Source organism: Chelmon rostratus, chromosome 5 (genome assembly GCF_017976325.1).
Source record: "Chelmon rostratus isolate fCheRos1 chromosome 5, fCheRos1.pri, whole genome shotgun sequence".
In the NCBI taxonomy this organism is placed as follows: Eukaryota; Metazoa; Chordata; class Actinopteri; order Chaetodontiformes; family Chaetodontidae; genus Chelmon; species Chelmon rostratus.
The window spans coordinates 10,840,827-10,857,112 of record NC_055662.1 but is presented as its reverse complement, the minus strand read 5'-3'; the positions used below and the strand labels follow the sequence as shown (position 1 = coordinate 10,857,112).

At 40.0% G+C, this 16,286-nt stretch overlaps 1 protein-coding gene across 2 annotated transcripts in view; it reads left to right on the top strand.

The window, feature by feature from the left end:
* The window catches only part of LOC121607100 (phospholipid-transporting ATPase ID-like), a 43,558-nt gene that overhangs the window by 7,566 nt on the left and 19,706 nt on the right, over positions 1 to 16,286 (top strand). For both annotated transcript variants that reach the window (XM_041937781.1, XM_041937780.1), the window contains exons 2-5: positions 10,317 to 10,400; positions 11,498 to 11,556; positions 14,167 to 14,280; positions 15,187 to 15,285. In XM_041937781.1, coding sequence (XP_041793715.1) covers positions 10,358 to 10,400; positions 11,498 to 11,556; positions 14,167 to 14,280; positions 15,187 to 15,285 — 315 coding nt within the window. In that variant the 5' untranslated portion in view covers positions 10,317 to 10,357. The remainder of the gene's footprint in view (positions 1 to 10,316; positions 10,401 to 11,497; positions 11,557 to 14,166; positions 14,281 to 15,186; positions 15,286 to 16,286) is intronic.

Here is a 16,286-nt window from a genome sequence, read left to right as displayed (position 1 = left end):
TTCCCACCGTCCATGTAAGTTTGTTTCTAGTTTTTTCTTTGTCTCTTGTCGTTCTACAGTCTATGTCAGTGTGTTTCTTTTGTGTTGTCTACGTTACCCACCATTGCCCTGGAACCCTTGCCTTTGCTATAGACCCTCTAGTAAGTGTTTTTCTTGTGTTGTCTTGTTCAAGTCCATGCCATGTTTTATGTGAGTGTTTCCTTGTTTGGTCCTTGTCTATAACCCTGCCACTAGCCAAGTGAGTGTTGTCCTTTGTTTCTTAGCGTTGTCTTTGTCACTAGTCAACCCACAGCCCACGTAAGAGTGAGTCTTGTTTTGTCTTTGTCTTTAACCATGCCCCGTGTCCTGTAAATGTTTGTCCACCATTTTCTTGTGTTTACTCAGTTCCCTTCCCATGTCTTGTCCCTTCATGTTTCTCCACAGACCCTAGTGTGTTTCAGGTGTCATTGAATATTTAGTTTTTTCCCCAGACCCTTTAGCCTCATTGCTGGTGTTTTCTAGTGCTGTCTTTGTCTTACCCATGCTCCGTCGTGTTTTTGTGTTAGTGTGTTGTGTTCTATGTTTCCCTGTGAGGTCATTGTTCTCTGTATAAGCCTATTTACCCTAGTGTGTTTTTCTTAGTTTCTGAATTTTGTTTTTTTCCTTGGTTTTTCTTTGTTAAATAAATTAATTTATATCAGTGCCCCCTTGTGTCTGCGTTTGGGTTCAACAACCTTAGTTCCCCCTTAAAAACCCAGACTTCCCTGACAGTTATGAGATATTCACCATTTAAAATGATAAATGACAAATTGGTTCACTAAACTCTTGTTATAAGTAACAGATCTTCTTTGAATAAAGTCCTTCTTTGCCAGTCCAGTTTTGCAGATGATGACATCCTATTTGTGATGATGTACCATTAAACAAGCAGGTGTGAGCTAACTTTCTGGGTTTGCAGAATAAATAGCTTATAACCAACTTTAGATGATGAAACCTTTGATCGAGTATGAATTTCAGTTTGAGGTCTGTGCTGATGTGCAGTATTTCTTACCCTGCCTTCCTTTGTGTCATGGTATTAGTTGCATCGGCCAATGATCTGAAGCATTCACTGACAACACAGGTTGTACCAGGAAATTCTCATCTGACACAATAATGATGAACATGAAATTCTTTCCTCTGGGTCTGCAACTTTTTATTAGTTTATCTGCCAGTTATTTTCTTTATAAATTGACTGTTCAGTTCAGGGGAAAATGCCCATCGCAGAATAAATAGCTTATATTTTTGTGCAATTAAGCAGGAAATCATCTGTCTGCTTCCTGCGAATGTGAACAGTGTTCACAGACCAATGTTTTAGCCATTTTACTGTTTGTTTTGTTTGTTTTAGTGGTCTCAACCACCACTTGTGAATGCAGTATTCAGCTCGGCTTAGCCTCCAAACAGATCCAGTCCAAACTAAACAAAGCGAAGTGAATTTTTGTCTTGCAACATTCGCACAAAAATGACCAACGGACCTTAGCTGTGTGCTAACATAGCTAGCAACGGACACATTAAACACAAGCCCAGCCTCTGTCGGATATCATTAATCACCAGAAACTCCGGGGACGACATCATGTTCCCTCACAGTTTATGTTGGGGGTAGTCAACAGCAGTTAGCGTGCACTCTGCAAACTGTGGGTTTTCTACAACAGCTCCAACTGTAAGCCGACAGACCTGCACCGCAGACCGGCGGCCCTGTAAGTTTCAGTTCAGCTGTGGTTGACCTGTGGGCAGGTGAAATCCAGAGTCCTATGCCAAGTGAAAGTTAACTACTGATTTCTGTACTTAATGTATGACTAGATATACACTTTTTTTAGAGTGACATTCACCAATCCAACAATAGTGTGTTTGCTTTGTATCTCTGATGCATCGATGATGATCAATTTATCGTTTAAGTCACTTTTTAACATAAATACCCCAAATTCTCAATTCCAGTTCCACAAATTGCTGTTTCCCTTTGTCTGCTATGATATTGAATAAAATATCTACAGGTTTTTAAACCAACAAGTCTCTTTTTTTTTCTCTTACTATTCTCCAAATTTTTGTAATGTGAAATAGGTTAGTCAAGAAAATAAAGAGATTAATCAGCAACAAATATAATTGTTACTTGCAAAGAACTGTATCAAAATAAAAACATTAGTAGTATGCAATGCCATACTGGACAGTTTTAATGTTTGGTGTATATGTATCAAACTTTTTCTTGCACAAGATGAATTTTTCAAACTCTTACCGACACATCTTTGACTAAGTTGGTGCCACCTTCTTCGACACCATAATTTATCGGACAAAAGGTTAAATCTATATTGAAGTATTCTGTCTGGAAGAGACACCCATTTTAATGCCGTGCAAGCCCTGGTTCCGCAGAAGTAGCTGTTAGCGAGTTCTTGCTAATTGCCCCTCTGACTGCTGCTTCCTGCCATTGTTGATTTACTGTAACAGATTTCTGGACCACAATCTGAGGGCAGATATGGTGAAACAACACCGACGCCCAACTTTAAGTGTTTGCAAAATCAACAGTTGCAGGTGCAGTTTCCACACAAGAGGGAGGTTTGCCTGTAGAGCCTTTTAGCCAGGCAGAAAATCAAAATAACCAACTTTAGATGATGAGACCTTTGATCGAGTATGAATTTCAGTTTGAGGTCTGTGCTGATGTGCAGTATTTCCTACCTTGCCTTCCTTTGTGTCATGGTATTAGTTTCATCAGCCAATGATCTGAAGCATTTAGTGACAACACAGGTTGTACCAGGAAATTCTCAACTGACACAAAAAAGATGAACATGAAATTCTTTCCTCTGGGTCTGCAACTATTTTTATTATTATTTTATCTGCCAGTTATTTTCTTTATTAATTGATGATTGATTGATTGATTGTTCAGTTTAAGGGAAAATGCCCATCACAGTTTTCTAGCAAAGAAATCCAGAGAGTTTCCTTTGATGTAAAACAAGCAAAAGAGGGATTTTCAATTCTCCCTTTGAGAAGCATTACACGCTTTTACACTTTTGCTTGAAAAAGATTAATTAATTATCAAAATGGTTGCAGATTGATGTTCAGGCGACAGACTAATTGCTGCAGTGCCTCTTCCCTCTGTAGATGGCTTTATTGCTAAGAGTTGATGTGCTCTGTGCTACAGTGTGAGCTGCCAGCTATTATTAGCCAGCAGCCTGATAAGACGAGTACCTGTTGATAGAGATGCAACAGAAGACGTTGGCTGGTGGATTTTGGAATGCAGAGGACTCAAAAAAACAAACCAGGATTTGTACTTTAGGTTCTGCACAGAATACATCTGCAAGGTTCCTGCAAACTTCATGAAAGCATTTGTTGCTGTTTGTTAATGCTTTGTTCAGCAGCTCTTTCATTCAAGTTTCTGTGGTTTCATTAACCATGGATGGATTATTGAGCCCGTGCAGTTAACATTTCTTGCTGGAAAGTCAGAAAGTTCAGTTAAAAGTAGGACTGTCCTGATCGTCCACAGACATAAAACAAGCACAAAGAGACACAAAGCCACTACAAGAGGACTCGAAAGAGCTGCAAAGAGACACTAATGACCTCAAAGATGTGTAAAGTGAACAAAAAGAGATATAAATTGGCTAGAAACAGACATGAAGAGACTCAAAATGACTACAAAGAAACCCAAAGCAACCACTAAGAGACTCCAAATGACCTCAAACAGACACAAGGCGACTATAGTAGTTGTTTTGTGTCTCTTTTGAGCTGGGTGTTCATTGTCTCTTAGTCAATGTGGCCTGAGAAGCCCTTAAAGTTTACCAACAGCTCTTTGTTTATTCTGAGAGCACAAGATGTCTCATAGCCATGAAGAGCTTTTTCACTGAAACAGACTGGAAAGTTATGCCCCATCGACTCCTCTCGCCTTGGAAACACTCTTTCTCCTCTGCCCACCTTTCTCTCCTCCTCCTTGAACTTATTTATCCAGAGCTCTGTTTGCTATTAGACAAAACACACAGAGAGGGGAAACATGCTGAGGCCTCTGAAAACGCAGCAGCTGTGCTCAGTGGCTTATCTTTTACTGTCGGTCATTGTGTGATTGGCTGATCTGCGGAAACTATTATGCAACGACTGATATCTTTGCCTAGGTGTTTCAAATATTTGTGTCTTTGTTCAAGTCGAACACAACACTCAGTACATCATTTTGAGTACAGAACCGTTTTTATCCTTCTGTTTGCTTCACATCGCTGTACTTGTGTCATCTATGATAAGACCAGCAGTTTGGATGTTGGTCAAATTAGACTCAGACCGGGTTCTGTAGGTGGGGCTGGACTACAGCATGTTTCAAGAGAGATAAAACGTAGCCATACGCTGGCCCGATGTTCCTCTAGGTTTTCACTATTCATTGCCTTTCCAGTTGCTGATCAATCAGGAAGCAGTGAAATGCTTGTATGGCTCTCAACCTGGAGCACAGCAGTGCAACGTTATCCTTTCGGTAACAGCGTTCGAGCGTCCCAGCCTGAGCAAGACATCTGGAGGAAACTAGCCATCGTGTCAGTGTGGTCTATTGATGATGGCTACTCTAATATCTTTAAAGACCAGATAGCTTTAAGTTTGGAGAATACTGCAGCATTCCTTACTGTCTGATATTCACATGACAACCCTTTGATATTGTACTACCACATGTGACAGCAACACTCCTGCAATCTATTAAGTGACTTCCTTGCAGGACATTAATACAGGAAACACACTTTTGTAGTAAACATGCCTTCATTGAACAGATGTTCATTAAGAATTATGCCCTCAGACCTTAAATCAGAGGTCTTAGCAATATCCTCAAGGCACTCACAATAATCACACACAGGCTCTCAAACAACACAGTATAAAAGCAGCATACATGATTATTCAACATGTGTGGACGGGGCTCAAAATGAACTCTTTAAAATGTGAACATGTACCAGCCAGTGACAAATAAATGTTCCAGCTCACCAGCCACTCAACAGTAAATCACTATTTTGTGGTTGAACTTTACCAACCACTTTTCATATTTTACTGCAGCAGCATTCGGCTGGTGGCTGGTAGTAATTTCCCACCCTGTGTGTGGTCATTGTTGATAGGAGAGAGAGAGAGAGAGAGACAGAGAGAGAGTCTATATGTGGTGTTATTGGCTGTAATAACCACACGAAAAAGGAAGCAGGGGCACAACCTAAAGAGTACAGCAATATACTCCTTTGTCAACTGGAGAGAATGAAGCAGACTCCCTTATAAAGGAGTTTTGTGGGTTGAGTTAGGGGAACTGTCTTAACTTTGTGAAATGCTGAATTCAGCGCTGTAATGCATAAAGTTATTCCTTAGTTTGCGCAAAAATATTGTCCGTTTCTGCTGGTATGCTGTTGTAAAGTCGGTCCAGAGTATGTTTTTACGTTTTCTGCTAAGATAAGCAGCAGATATTTTAATGACTATAAAATTGTCAACTGCAATTTGACAGGCTGCCTTGACAAATCTCTTGGTCTTGCCATGATGATTCAGGGGGAACTTTATCCACTTATTGAAACACTGTTTGTGGCAAATTCTTCATGATTTGTCCTTCTTGTAAATTCGGCAAACTCAAATTCTGCCCTCTGCTCTCTGTGTTTGCTTTCTTCATTTTCATTGTGCCAGTGCTGGACTGTAGTACTGGCATTTGGAGGCACCATCCTGTCGAACTTTAGCAGCATGACAATTGATTGGACAGTTGCTGAAGCACCTGCCGATCAGATGGGTGTACTGGGTTATTGATTGGTTTTGTGTCTTCCACCGATTTTCTGTCTTTCTGTCTTTTTAAAGAAAAGGATATTCAGTGTATTGGGCAGTCCAGCCCTCTAAACAGCAACTTCAGCTCTACAGTTAAGACTCTCATGTCTTAACTGTAGAGCTGGAGCGATGGGGCAGTGAGCTCAGCATAAAGACTGGAAGCAAAGGGAAGCAGCTGCTCTGTCCAAAATGTAGAACGCTGCCCACCAGCACCTCTGAAGCTCACGGTGTATCTCAGTTTTTGCACACGGTTTGTGGTTTCAGGGTGAATTGCAGAACATGATTTATTTCTTTTTAATGAACAGCAATTAGCTTTTGTGTGGTAGGTTGTGATGGGCGTATTTCTGACCTGACTTACTACACGGCAAAATTGAATTTAGAGGATTTCTGTGATAATGTCATGAAATACACTGATCTGATTTGATTACTAGTTGTACCCACTTCCAGAAAATTTCCAATTATTTTAACAATAAATCTCAATTGAATTTCCATTAACTGTTAATTGTTATCGCAATATTACATCACCATGATAACACATTTCACCCACCAGTAATTTCTGTGATGTTCCGAGGATATAAACGAAAGTGTCAGCTGTTGTTGGAGTAAGTAGTAGTTGGAGAACCATCATCACCATTTTTTTTAGCCATGCAAACACAAAAGGGCTCTTCAGCCATTTGGATACACAGGCATGTGTCTACACACACACACTCGGAGGAAAAGCGTCTTTCTTTCAGCTGCAAACAAATGGTCAGTTTTGATAATAGAGCACTGTTCAGTTGAGAAACCAGAGATCACTAATCGGACAAGACGCTCATTCATCTGTGTGACCTCTGACCTGGTAGGCCGGTCACAGGTGAATGTGACTCATGGATACTATTACCACCTTTGTTTGCCTGGAATAGCATTAATTCCTCTGTTTGTTGCCTGCACTTTAAAACATGAAGCAAAGGTTTCACAGAAACCTTTGTCTGTGTGTGTGTGTGTGTCTGTGTGTGTATGTGTGTGTATGTTTTGGAGGGGGGGGGCAGATAAGTAGGACATTTCCACGGCATCACTGGGTTTCATTGGTTGGTTGGGTTTCAAGGTGCTTTCAGTTAAACCACAACATGATCTGATTAAAACCTTGCCCAGGCCCATGTTTTTCCACTGTGGCCTGAAGCTAAATGTTTTCACCTTCTGACATATTTAAACACACCAAGTTTCCTATCTGGATTGAGTTTCGATGTACATACACTACAGTGTTTGATACAGTGCTTATTTAAACTTGAGCATGTTTCTTGTGGCTGCTAATTCAGTGCCAGCCAATGGCTGCACGCAACAGGAGAAAGAATAGATCCAAAAATCTCAAATTGTGTATCCTGAATTAAAAAATGGTCTCCATTTGTTGGTCAAAGTTGATTTAGTTTGTTGTGGCAGTTGTTGATTATTTCTTTTCTAAGTTACACGGTACAGATCCTGTTTATGTTCAAGATAAATTGGATTAAAGCTGAAAACAGCAGCGGCCTTATTGTCAGCCAAAAATCAGATTGGCAGGTAAACGGTGAGATGACTCTGAAAAAGAGAGCAATGTTCCTCCAGCACGATTTGAGCCAAAGCTGTCACAGTTTCTGATGACGGAAGGTGGAGGAAATGAAACTCTGTCTGCCAAAGTCGCCTCCAACGCGTTTAGGGCGATGTCATTAAGGGAAGAGGGGACAGTGAGCAGCAGGATTTACTGCAAATGTGGTCATTCAGACAAACAGCACTACCAGTGTAATGTACCCTGCATTATACTATGAAGAACACTTACAGTACTATTGATTAGCCAGAATGTGTGTATTATTTGCAGGTAACAGTATGTAGTATCATCATCATTGACTTGGCCAAGGAGTGAAATAAGTTTAACTCCATTTCTAAACAAATGACTCACGTTTTGATCATTTGGAAGTGAAATAAGCAGGATAATCCGGTCCAGCTAAGGTGGTTATGAAAATGATGCTCAGTGCAGAGGCAAACCTCTTTTAGCCTCTTTGCAACAGTGTTTAGGATCTCTGGAGAGCAGCTGACCGCATGCAGGGATGTGGCTCTGTGTGGTTTATCACGCTTTACCAGATTGATGAATTGAGAGGAAAAAGCTATGATGTTGTAATGAAGGAATATGTAATGTTTTTTTGAATTGTTTTTTTATTAGTGTTTGGATGATGAGTGTCGTTCTAACCTACTTATATTATAAGACATATATTGTCAGGCTCAACAGGAAAGACTTAGTAGTAGGGTAAAATATTGGTTTTGATCGCGAGATATTATATGCAGGTAACAAGCTCTTCCAGAATACCTGTCACTTTACTCAAGAGGTGCGTTAGTCTCCACAATTCACCCTCTGGAACCACTTTTGTCTCACTTTTGTCAGCACTGTAGTAAAGCCTGGAAAGTCCGAGTATCTGCCAAAACCAACAGCTCCCTGTTCAGTCCGCACCGTTTGACATTCAAAGTTTAAGCCTCGTTAAATCTTCCTGATGACTGGAGTGAGTTTAAATGTCAGTTGTTTCACGTGTTTGGCCGTGCAATAAACTGGGCGGTTAATTTAGTGGCGCTTCAGTGTGAATGAATAGGTGGACTGTTTGCTTAAGGGAAGTTTATGGTGGGACAAACAGTGGATATGTGGTGGCTGGTTACAACTGTGTGTTTGTGTGCATCTACTCTCCATATATAGTTGTGTCAGTATGTTTGCAAGCCAACATAAGAGTGCACCGAAAAACGCCAGAGCATGTGGTCGCAGTTGCAAACACAATTGCACACAATGAAACAAAACACACATCACCATGTGTTATGGCACGGGTGTGTGTTTTCCAGAGCCTTGGCATTCCAGTTAAAACACACACATTCCTCACCATACACATGTGGTCGATATTTATAGGTCCAGCGCTGACGTCACCCTGGCAACCAACGCAGAGGGGCGGGATCTCACTGCTTCCTGTCTGGGAATCCTTAGCGTGAACAGAGGACACACTCAAACGCACTTTTTCCCCTCACTTATTTGAACTTCATGAAGCACTTTTCTCTGCTTCTTGTTATACAGTTTGTGGTTTTTGTACAATTTGTCGTTTTTGATTTTTTTGGAGGCACACAATAATCCTAACCTTTAAATTATAGCAAAATGCTTGAATTAACTCCAGGATCCTTCCAGGAGACAATTCAAAGCTTGATGAAGAGATGAGGAAAAGCTTGCGCAAGAAAACACGCACACTGTCAGCAGTCTAATCGTGACATATGAGTGAGGTTTAATTAAGTTTGTGATTCATTTAGAGACGTTCAAGCAGTTATTATCTTGTTGGCAGCCATTTTCTATCAGGTTGGAAAAGCTGGAGGAGTGAAAGACTGTTGGGAAAATAACTTTAAACATGTTTATGCCGATTCATCCTCGAGGCAGTGCCGTCCAGGAGGGAGAGGGGACAGGAGGCCGCAGGGTTTATGGGAAATGTGGTCTTAACGATGAGAATCACCGGCACTAACAGCCACTGCTGCTTTTAGAAATGTCTTCGCATCATTTCCTGTTATGGATTTTCCCCAAAGACACCAGGTGTTTGCACCCCAGGTGACAAATAGTGTATTGCTGCCTCCATGGTGCAAAAATACATATATATTTCTCATATTTTTCTCATGTAACTGCAAACTTTTCACGATATAACAAGATATTTTTCATGTTATCGTGACATAATTTTCTCGTTATAACAACGCTTAATGCTGTTTTGCACAGAATCAATATATCTTGTATGCAGTTTAACTCACAACCTCTCATGGGAGACTAGGAGCCCCTGACGTGGAGCAGTTTAATGTATCTCAGCATTTGGATTTGGGGCCACTGATTAAGAGCCATATTGCCGGGCCCTCTGCAGCAACTGCAGGTGACCGCTGATCACTCACTGGTGTCTCGGAGCTGTAAGAGAGAAACCACTAAAATACCAGCGGAACACCCACAGCAACTTCTCGGTCTCACCATCACCGGGCTGAGACAGGCCAGCGCAGGGCCAGACTGGATTGTGAACTGTGAGAAGGAGCAGATAGCTGAACGAGTGGATGTCTGGCCTGAGAGGGAGCCTCCCTCTGAGTCACTCTGCCCTACATGGGAAAAACATTAAGAGGCTCAAGGGCTGATGCAAACCTCAAGTAAGAACTTTCGGATTGAAAGAGGAAGTGAAGGCAGGTCTCTCTCTATTCTGTGTGGCTGTATACACCATATATACTGACCACGTCCCTATGCAAACACACACACACACACACAAACTTTTGACACTAATGACACTTTGACAATAAATGTCTTCTCTGCTTGATCTTAAAAACTTCTTTTAAGAAAACAGCTGCAGGGTTGATTACCTCATAGAGCTCATTATGGAAAGTGCTCCGTCCGCAGCTGGCAAACACTCAGTCATTCTCACTTTAACAGCAGTGATGTTTAGCGTCCAGCTGACGTTTGACTTGAACAGTCTGGCGCATGTGTGGGTTTGATTACTGGTCGAGAGGATAATGAGGCAACTCAGATTTATCCCTTGTTCAGTCACAATGTAACAGCGTTCTCTCCTTCTTCTCAGGTATGATGGACAGATAGCAGAAGGGGGACGAGGACGAGAAGATGTCGTTCTTTGGCATGGACTGTGTCAGGAAGAAAGAGAGAGGTGAGCTGTCACCAGACTGATCAACATCAGATCTTTATCTTTATTTTCTGAAATATGAAAATTACGAAACAGTAAACACTAGTTTGAAAGTATGTCTGTCAGCTGTGACAAATGCACCAAGCACAACATGAGCTTGAGCGCAAAAAGGTTCAGATTTCATTCTTGTTCAATTCATTCTTCTTGTCTCTCTTCAAGGTCCCTTCAGGAGCCGTACTAGAGCTTTCGATCATATTGCGTGAGCTTCCTCAGCAGATTTAATTACCCAATATGTCTTATGAAGTTGTTCAATTTTATTATTAATTTGGTTATTAGCAAAAAACATCCATGACAACTCAGGAAGTCCATCTGCAGAGGAAGATTATGATTGAAAGCTCCAGAACAGCGACTGAAGGAGCTTATGGCAAGATTGTTTATGCCAGTTTACTTTCCTAATGAAATGTATCTGACATGCAAAACACATAATTTACAACAAAATGTCTTAAATAATGCTAATTTGCCACAAGTATAACTTTGTTTCCTGCAGCAAGAAGACACAGTAAATGAGGTGCTTCTGCAGAGTTAAACGCTTATGGATAAAACAAGACTACCTGCGTGTTCTAAATCCACACGGCATACCTTTTCTAAGCAGGTTTCTAGTGTATAGTGGGTTCACAATGGAAAAGTGACAAATTACTCAATTACTCAAATACTCAAACCACAACTCACAGAACAGAACAACAACAACAAAAAAAGATAAAATCTTAGGGAAAAAAATGTTGATGTCTCTTTGCCACTTTTTTTTTTTGGTAAAGTATGTTGATATTTTTGTAAAATAACTACTAAAACTCTATATAATGATGATTAGTATGGAGCACATACTGTATAGAATTAGTATGCACTGATGTCAGCATGCTAATATGGTCAGAATGGCTATGCAACATGTTTACTATGTTCACCAGCGTAGGGGTTGGAGTTGTGTTTCCTGTCATATATCTGTGCTGTGATGTGCTTTGGGTAAAACTTTCCCTTACAGAAGTTACATTAGTACACTTAAGACCACCGTATCAGTACACACTTGTAAATTCATGGAAATTAACAATAATCTTTTTTCAAATCAGAGCTGGAGCGAAAACTCCGTGCCAACGACCGCGAGTACAACCTCTCCTTTAAATATGCAGTAAGTATCAATATGTGTGTGTTCCACTCACGCAGTTCATGCATGTGAGGTGATATCGAGTTCACAGGGGATGTACGTGGAGCCAGGAACCTTTCAGTCAAGGCAGTTTGCTACCACATTTTGTCAGTACACACATTTTCTAGAGAAACTCATGTGGGGTGTGTCACTTGCTGCTTAAGTGTCTGGCTCTTAACCGGAGACTGGCTGTCAGCCAAAGTCAAAGAGTTGAGTTGCCACTGAGTAACTCAAAAATCAAAGTGTAGAGGGATAACTTATAAGATAAGTTATATAAGATAATATATCACTTTTCAAAACAGATTTGCTTCATAAGATGAGACAACAAATGTATATATAACAATATACACACCAAAATAAATATTTACATAGACACATACATTTCAATATGTACACATATGCATAAATGTATAGGTATAGGTATAGGCACATATACAAAGACATATACATGTATTTTGCAACGTTATATTAATTAGAACACATAATAGGAAACTGACACACTTCAAATGGAAAATGGAAAATCTTAAGTTGAAGAGGTTGATGCAAAAGTTGGTTAAATTATTTTTTTCCCCTCACTATTAAATATTCCATTTTATTTTGAAACCACAATTTTGGTTGAAATCATTGCCCATGCAACTTCAAGCAGCTAAAACTGGTGGAAAATACCAAAAAGGATACAAACAGTCATTTCCTCTGCTTGTGTATTTAAACATTCCCTAACAAAGTCAAGTCTGTGGGCGTTGTTAGTAAAGAGATCCAGTGATAAAGTGACACTGGGAGTCACCGTCTGGCTGGCCAGAGGGTTTAGCCCCTTGGTAAGATCCACCTGGCACACAGCAAATATCTCCCACCAGATCACACTCTCATAAAGATCAAGTGCTTTCTTTCACTGGGTTGGAAATTTGGTGAAAACGAAAATCCCTGTTAAATGGTATTTGTTCTGCCTGTGGATTCATTTCATTATTTCTCCCGCCGTCTATACCACCATATCTACCATCTGTCTGTTTACTTTAACATCCTGACATAACATTTTGTGAATATCCACAGGACTACAGACATAGGTAAATATTTGTTCAAGCCATCAATGTGACTGTGCATCTGTCTTATCACGCGGGATGCAGAAAGCCAGATTTCCATAAAAACAGCCCATGAAGGTTTTATGGACTGGATAAACGCAGTCCACAGAATGACACATGCCGCACACTGACCTGACATGTACAGCGCCAGGCTTTCTTTTTGCACTGCTGGTTGTCTGTTTGCCTCGCCCAGCACGTTTGTGTTTTATGTGTTTGCTAATTGTGTTGTCAGAAAATATTTGCGTAACTGACCGTACTGTGGCTACGCTTGAATACGTGAAATTCTTCTAGAATGTTCCTCTGCTCAGGATAACATCTCCCAAAACCCGCATGAAGGGAATTAATTAGTGAGGTAATGATCAGCTAAATTAATTTATGAAAAAATACTTTATTGAACAATTATTTTAATAGTAACATGTGAAGAATCTGTTTGAAGCTTGATGGCGACCGTGCTAGCTGTTAGCTCAGTTAGCTAACGTTGGACTGTTGATAGCCTAGCCCTGCTTATGCTATGTTAGCCTCAATATTTTGCTCACTTGAATACAGTTAATGAACATAGAGATAGTTGCTGCCAAAATGTAACAAGCTTTTACAGTTTTCCCTGTTGGCTTTTCAGTTAACCACATCTTAGCTAATGCTAATGTTGTGTTAGCTTCATCCTCCATTAGCTGCCATTGGATAGCTTGGTTTTACCAATCTGGTTTTACTATGTGCTGTGTAAGCTTAATATAATGTTTGTTTACCTCAATGCTGAAATATAATCTGCTGAATTGATGTTAAAAATACTATTATACATTATTCAACATTTACTTTAATAGTACAAGAAATATGTATGGCCCATAACATCATTCTTCCAGGCTAGCTGTCCTTAGAGAGGAACAGCAGTAGCTGTTAGCTTAACAACACTAACATATGGTGATGGTAAAATGTTGCTGGCAGTGATGGATACAGTTTCCTGCAGTAAGAATGACAATAAAAATAAAAACGACATCTTTTTGTTGCTTTTTAAAGAGAAACAGGATTTATTTGTCAAGAAGAGGATAACTTGCTCCTCTCTGAGGGAGGGGGAAGCAATAATCATGCCTTAATGTCTGTTTCCTCTGGACACCATTTATTAACTCACTGACAAACTCAGCTATAACATTTATCATTAAAATTCACCTTAACGATAACAATGGATGAGAGATCACAGAATATAAATGTTCCTGTCCTCTTGTTCTGACCAGTGTCATGACAGACAATTTTTGTTTCCTGTTTTGATGACCTCAGTTTTTCTGAAACTTAGTCAGCATGTTAACCACCAGCACACAAGAAACTAAATGTCGAGGTTCCCCTAACATTAAGTGCCTTCCTTTGAATTTCTCACTGAAACAAAATCTCTGAAAAAGATCTACATTCAATTTAAAAAACCCATGTTTCTTTAAAGCCTGCGTATTTCAATATTAATCCTATACTGATGCAGCACTCTGATTAGTCTTATTTTTCTGTCACTTATTCTCCTTCCCTTTCCACCTTCCAGACGAACGCCATCAAGACCTCCAAGTACAACCTCTTCACCTTCTTACCTCTTAACCTGTTTGAGCAGTTCCAGAGGATTGCTAATGCCTACTTCCTGTTTCTGCTGGTGCTCCAGGTGAGGGAAATTTTATGAATTGTTTAGTATCATGGGTTCCTCCGGAAATGTAACGACAGAGCTGGATACAGCAGTGTCAGCTTTGTTTCTGTTTTGTCAGAAAAAGGCACAAACAAAAATGCCTCTAGAACTCAAACTCCAAACATCGTCAAGTATTACTCTTTGTAGTATGAATTTTGAAACCATGAAAAATTGGTATTTGAAAAGCTTTTCCAATTCCAGAAAAGCTATTTTAAATGTTAACTGGAGAATCTTTTGTTATGTCAGTTAAATGGTAAAGATGGTGTGGCTACTTCAAATCAACAAACTTGCTGGTCAGCGTGTAAACTGTTCACTCGAGGTGCTGAGTTGTCGTTAGCTTAGCCGTGCTAATGTCATACAGTAGCTGAGTTCTGCTAATGTTAGTGCAGCGAGCAGCTGGCCTTTGTCACAGTGAAGCTGTGTGTTAACCAAACAGGATGTGGATGAATCAAGTGCAATGAAATTAAGGAAGTGTAATATCCAGTACAGGAAATTGCCTCATCGTGTGCAAAACAGTCATGTTGCGCCACAGTGGTTGTCTGCAGTGGCTGCTCTGCGACGAGGAGGAATCAGAGCACGTATATCATGAAATAAACGATATACAACAGTTTTGTATATTTTCTATATAGTTTATGTCCTATTTATGCATCAAAATCTGTGACGGTTTGACACATTGGGTCTATTGGACATTTAGTTTAACAACAAGACTTCAAAATGTTCTTGAATTTACACCAAAAACTAATCAATCAGTTCATCCTCATCATGTGGCTTAATTTGTGCATCATATTGATTGTTTGCTGTTCTACTCATTATGCTGTGTTTTCTGGACTAAAGTGAACTAAAGACAGTTTGTGTGTGTGTGTGTGTGTGTGTGTGTGTGTTCAGGTGATTCCTCAGATCTCCTCTCTGTCCTGGTTTACCACCGTGGTGCCTCTGGTTCTCGTGCTGTCAGTCACCGCTGCCAAGGATGCCACTGATGACATCGTAAGCACCTTTGGAAACGTCTTTTGTGAATCACTTTCACTTTTTAAAATTTCACCACTTTGATTTAGAGATATTAGTACAGTAAACAAACTAGAAAACGCTTCCTCAACAATTTATTTATCTTATTAATGGAAAATGATACAAATTTTTAGATCTATATCTCAACCTAGGTCTGCATCAAAATGCACATAGTGATAGAGAAGGATCATTGAAGACATGTACCAGATTTAATGCAAATTTCACTGCAGACTTTACAGCCTCTCGACCCGTGAGAGGCCAAGCAGAGACTCTTACTACCTAAGAAATTAAATCGTTGCTGGTTTGGTTGACTCCAGAGTTTAGAATCAGCACTTCCCAAAACGTTCCTCTCACAAAATAATGATTCTTTATTCAATATTGCAATTATTAACGCTGGCATGTACGAACTACATTGATCACAAGACGAGGTGTTTCATGATCTGTCTGATTCAGCTCAGCGAGTGACACTAATTGACCGATCACTCTGTGTTTTTGCTGCCAAGTAATTAATTAGCAGCAAGTCTCAAAGTCTTGAAAAAGGGATGGTTGACCTTGCAAGCTTGATAATTTGAAAGCAAAGACCAGGTTTCTTGGAACCGCGGACTAAAGGTGATCTTTCCATAACTTTAATTTTCCATTCCTCCTTAAGCACACCTTAACTATAAAGGGAGAAGATAAGAAGAGGCTTTGAAAAACATTTTAGGAATGGTCACATGGGTAGTATGACCTATTTGTCATTTACAGTAGGTGTGAGTAAGCTGGTGCTACACAGCCCCACCTCTCTGTTTTGTCATCTGAAACATAACTAATGATAAGATATTCTCCAGCTGATTAGGGGGGAATTTTCATCAAATCTACAGTGAACTAACTTGATGATATCAAGCATTAAATATCGGCATTGCCGCATGTAATAAAAACAATACACTGGTCCAACTCTTGCACATGTTATTTCATGTTATCTCATGTTGCTGATAATCACCATT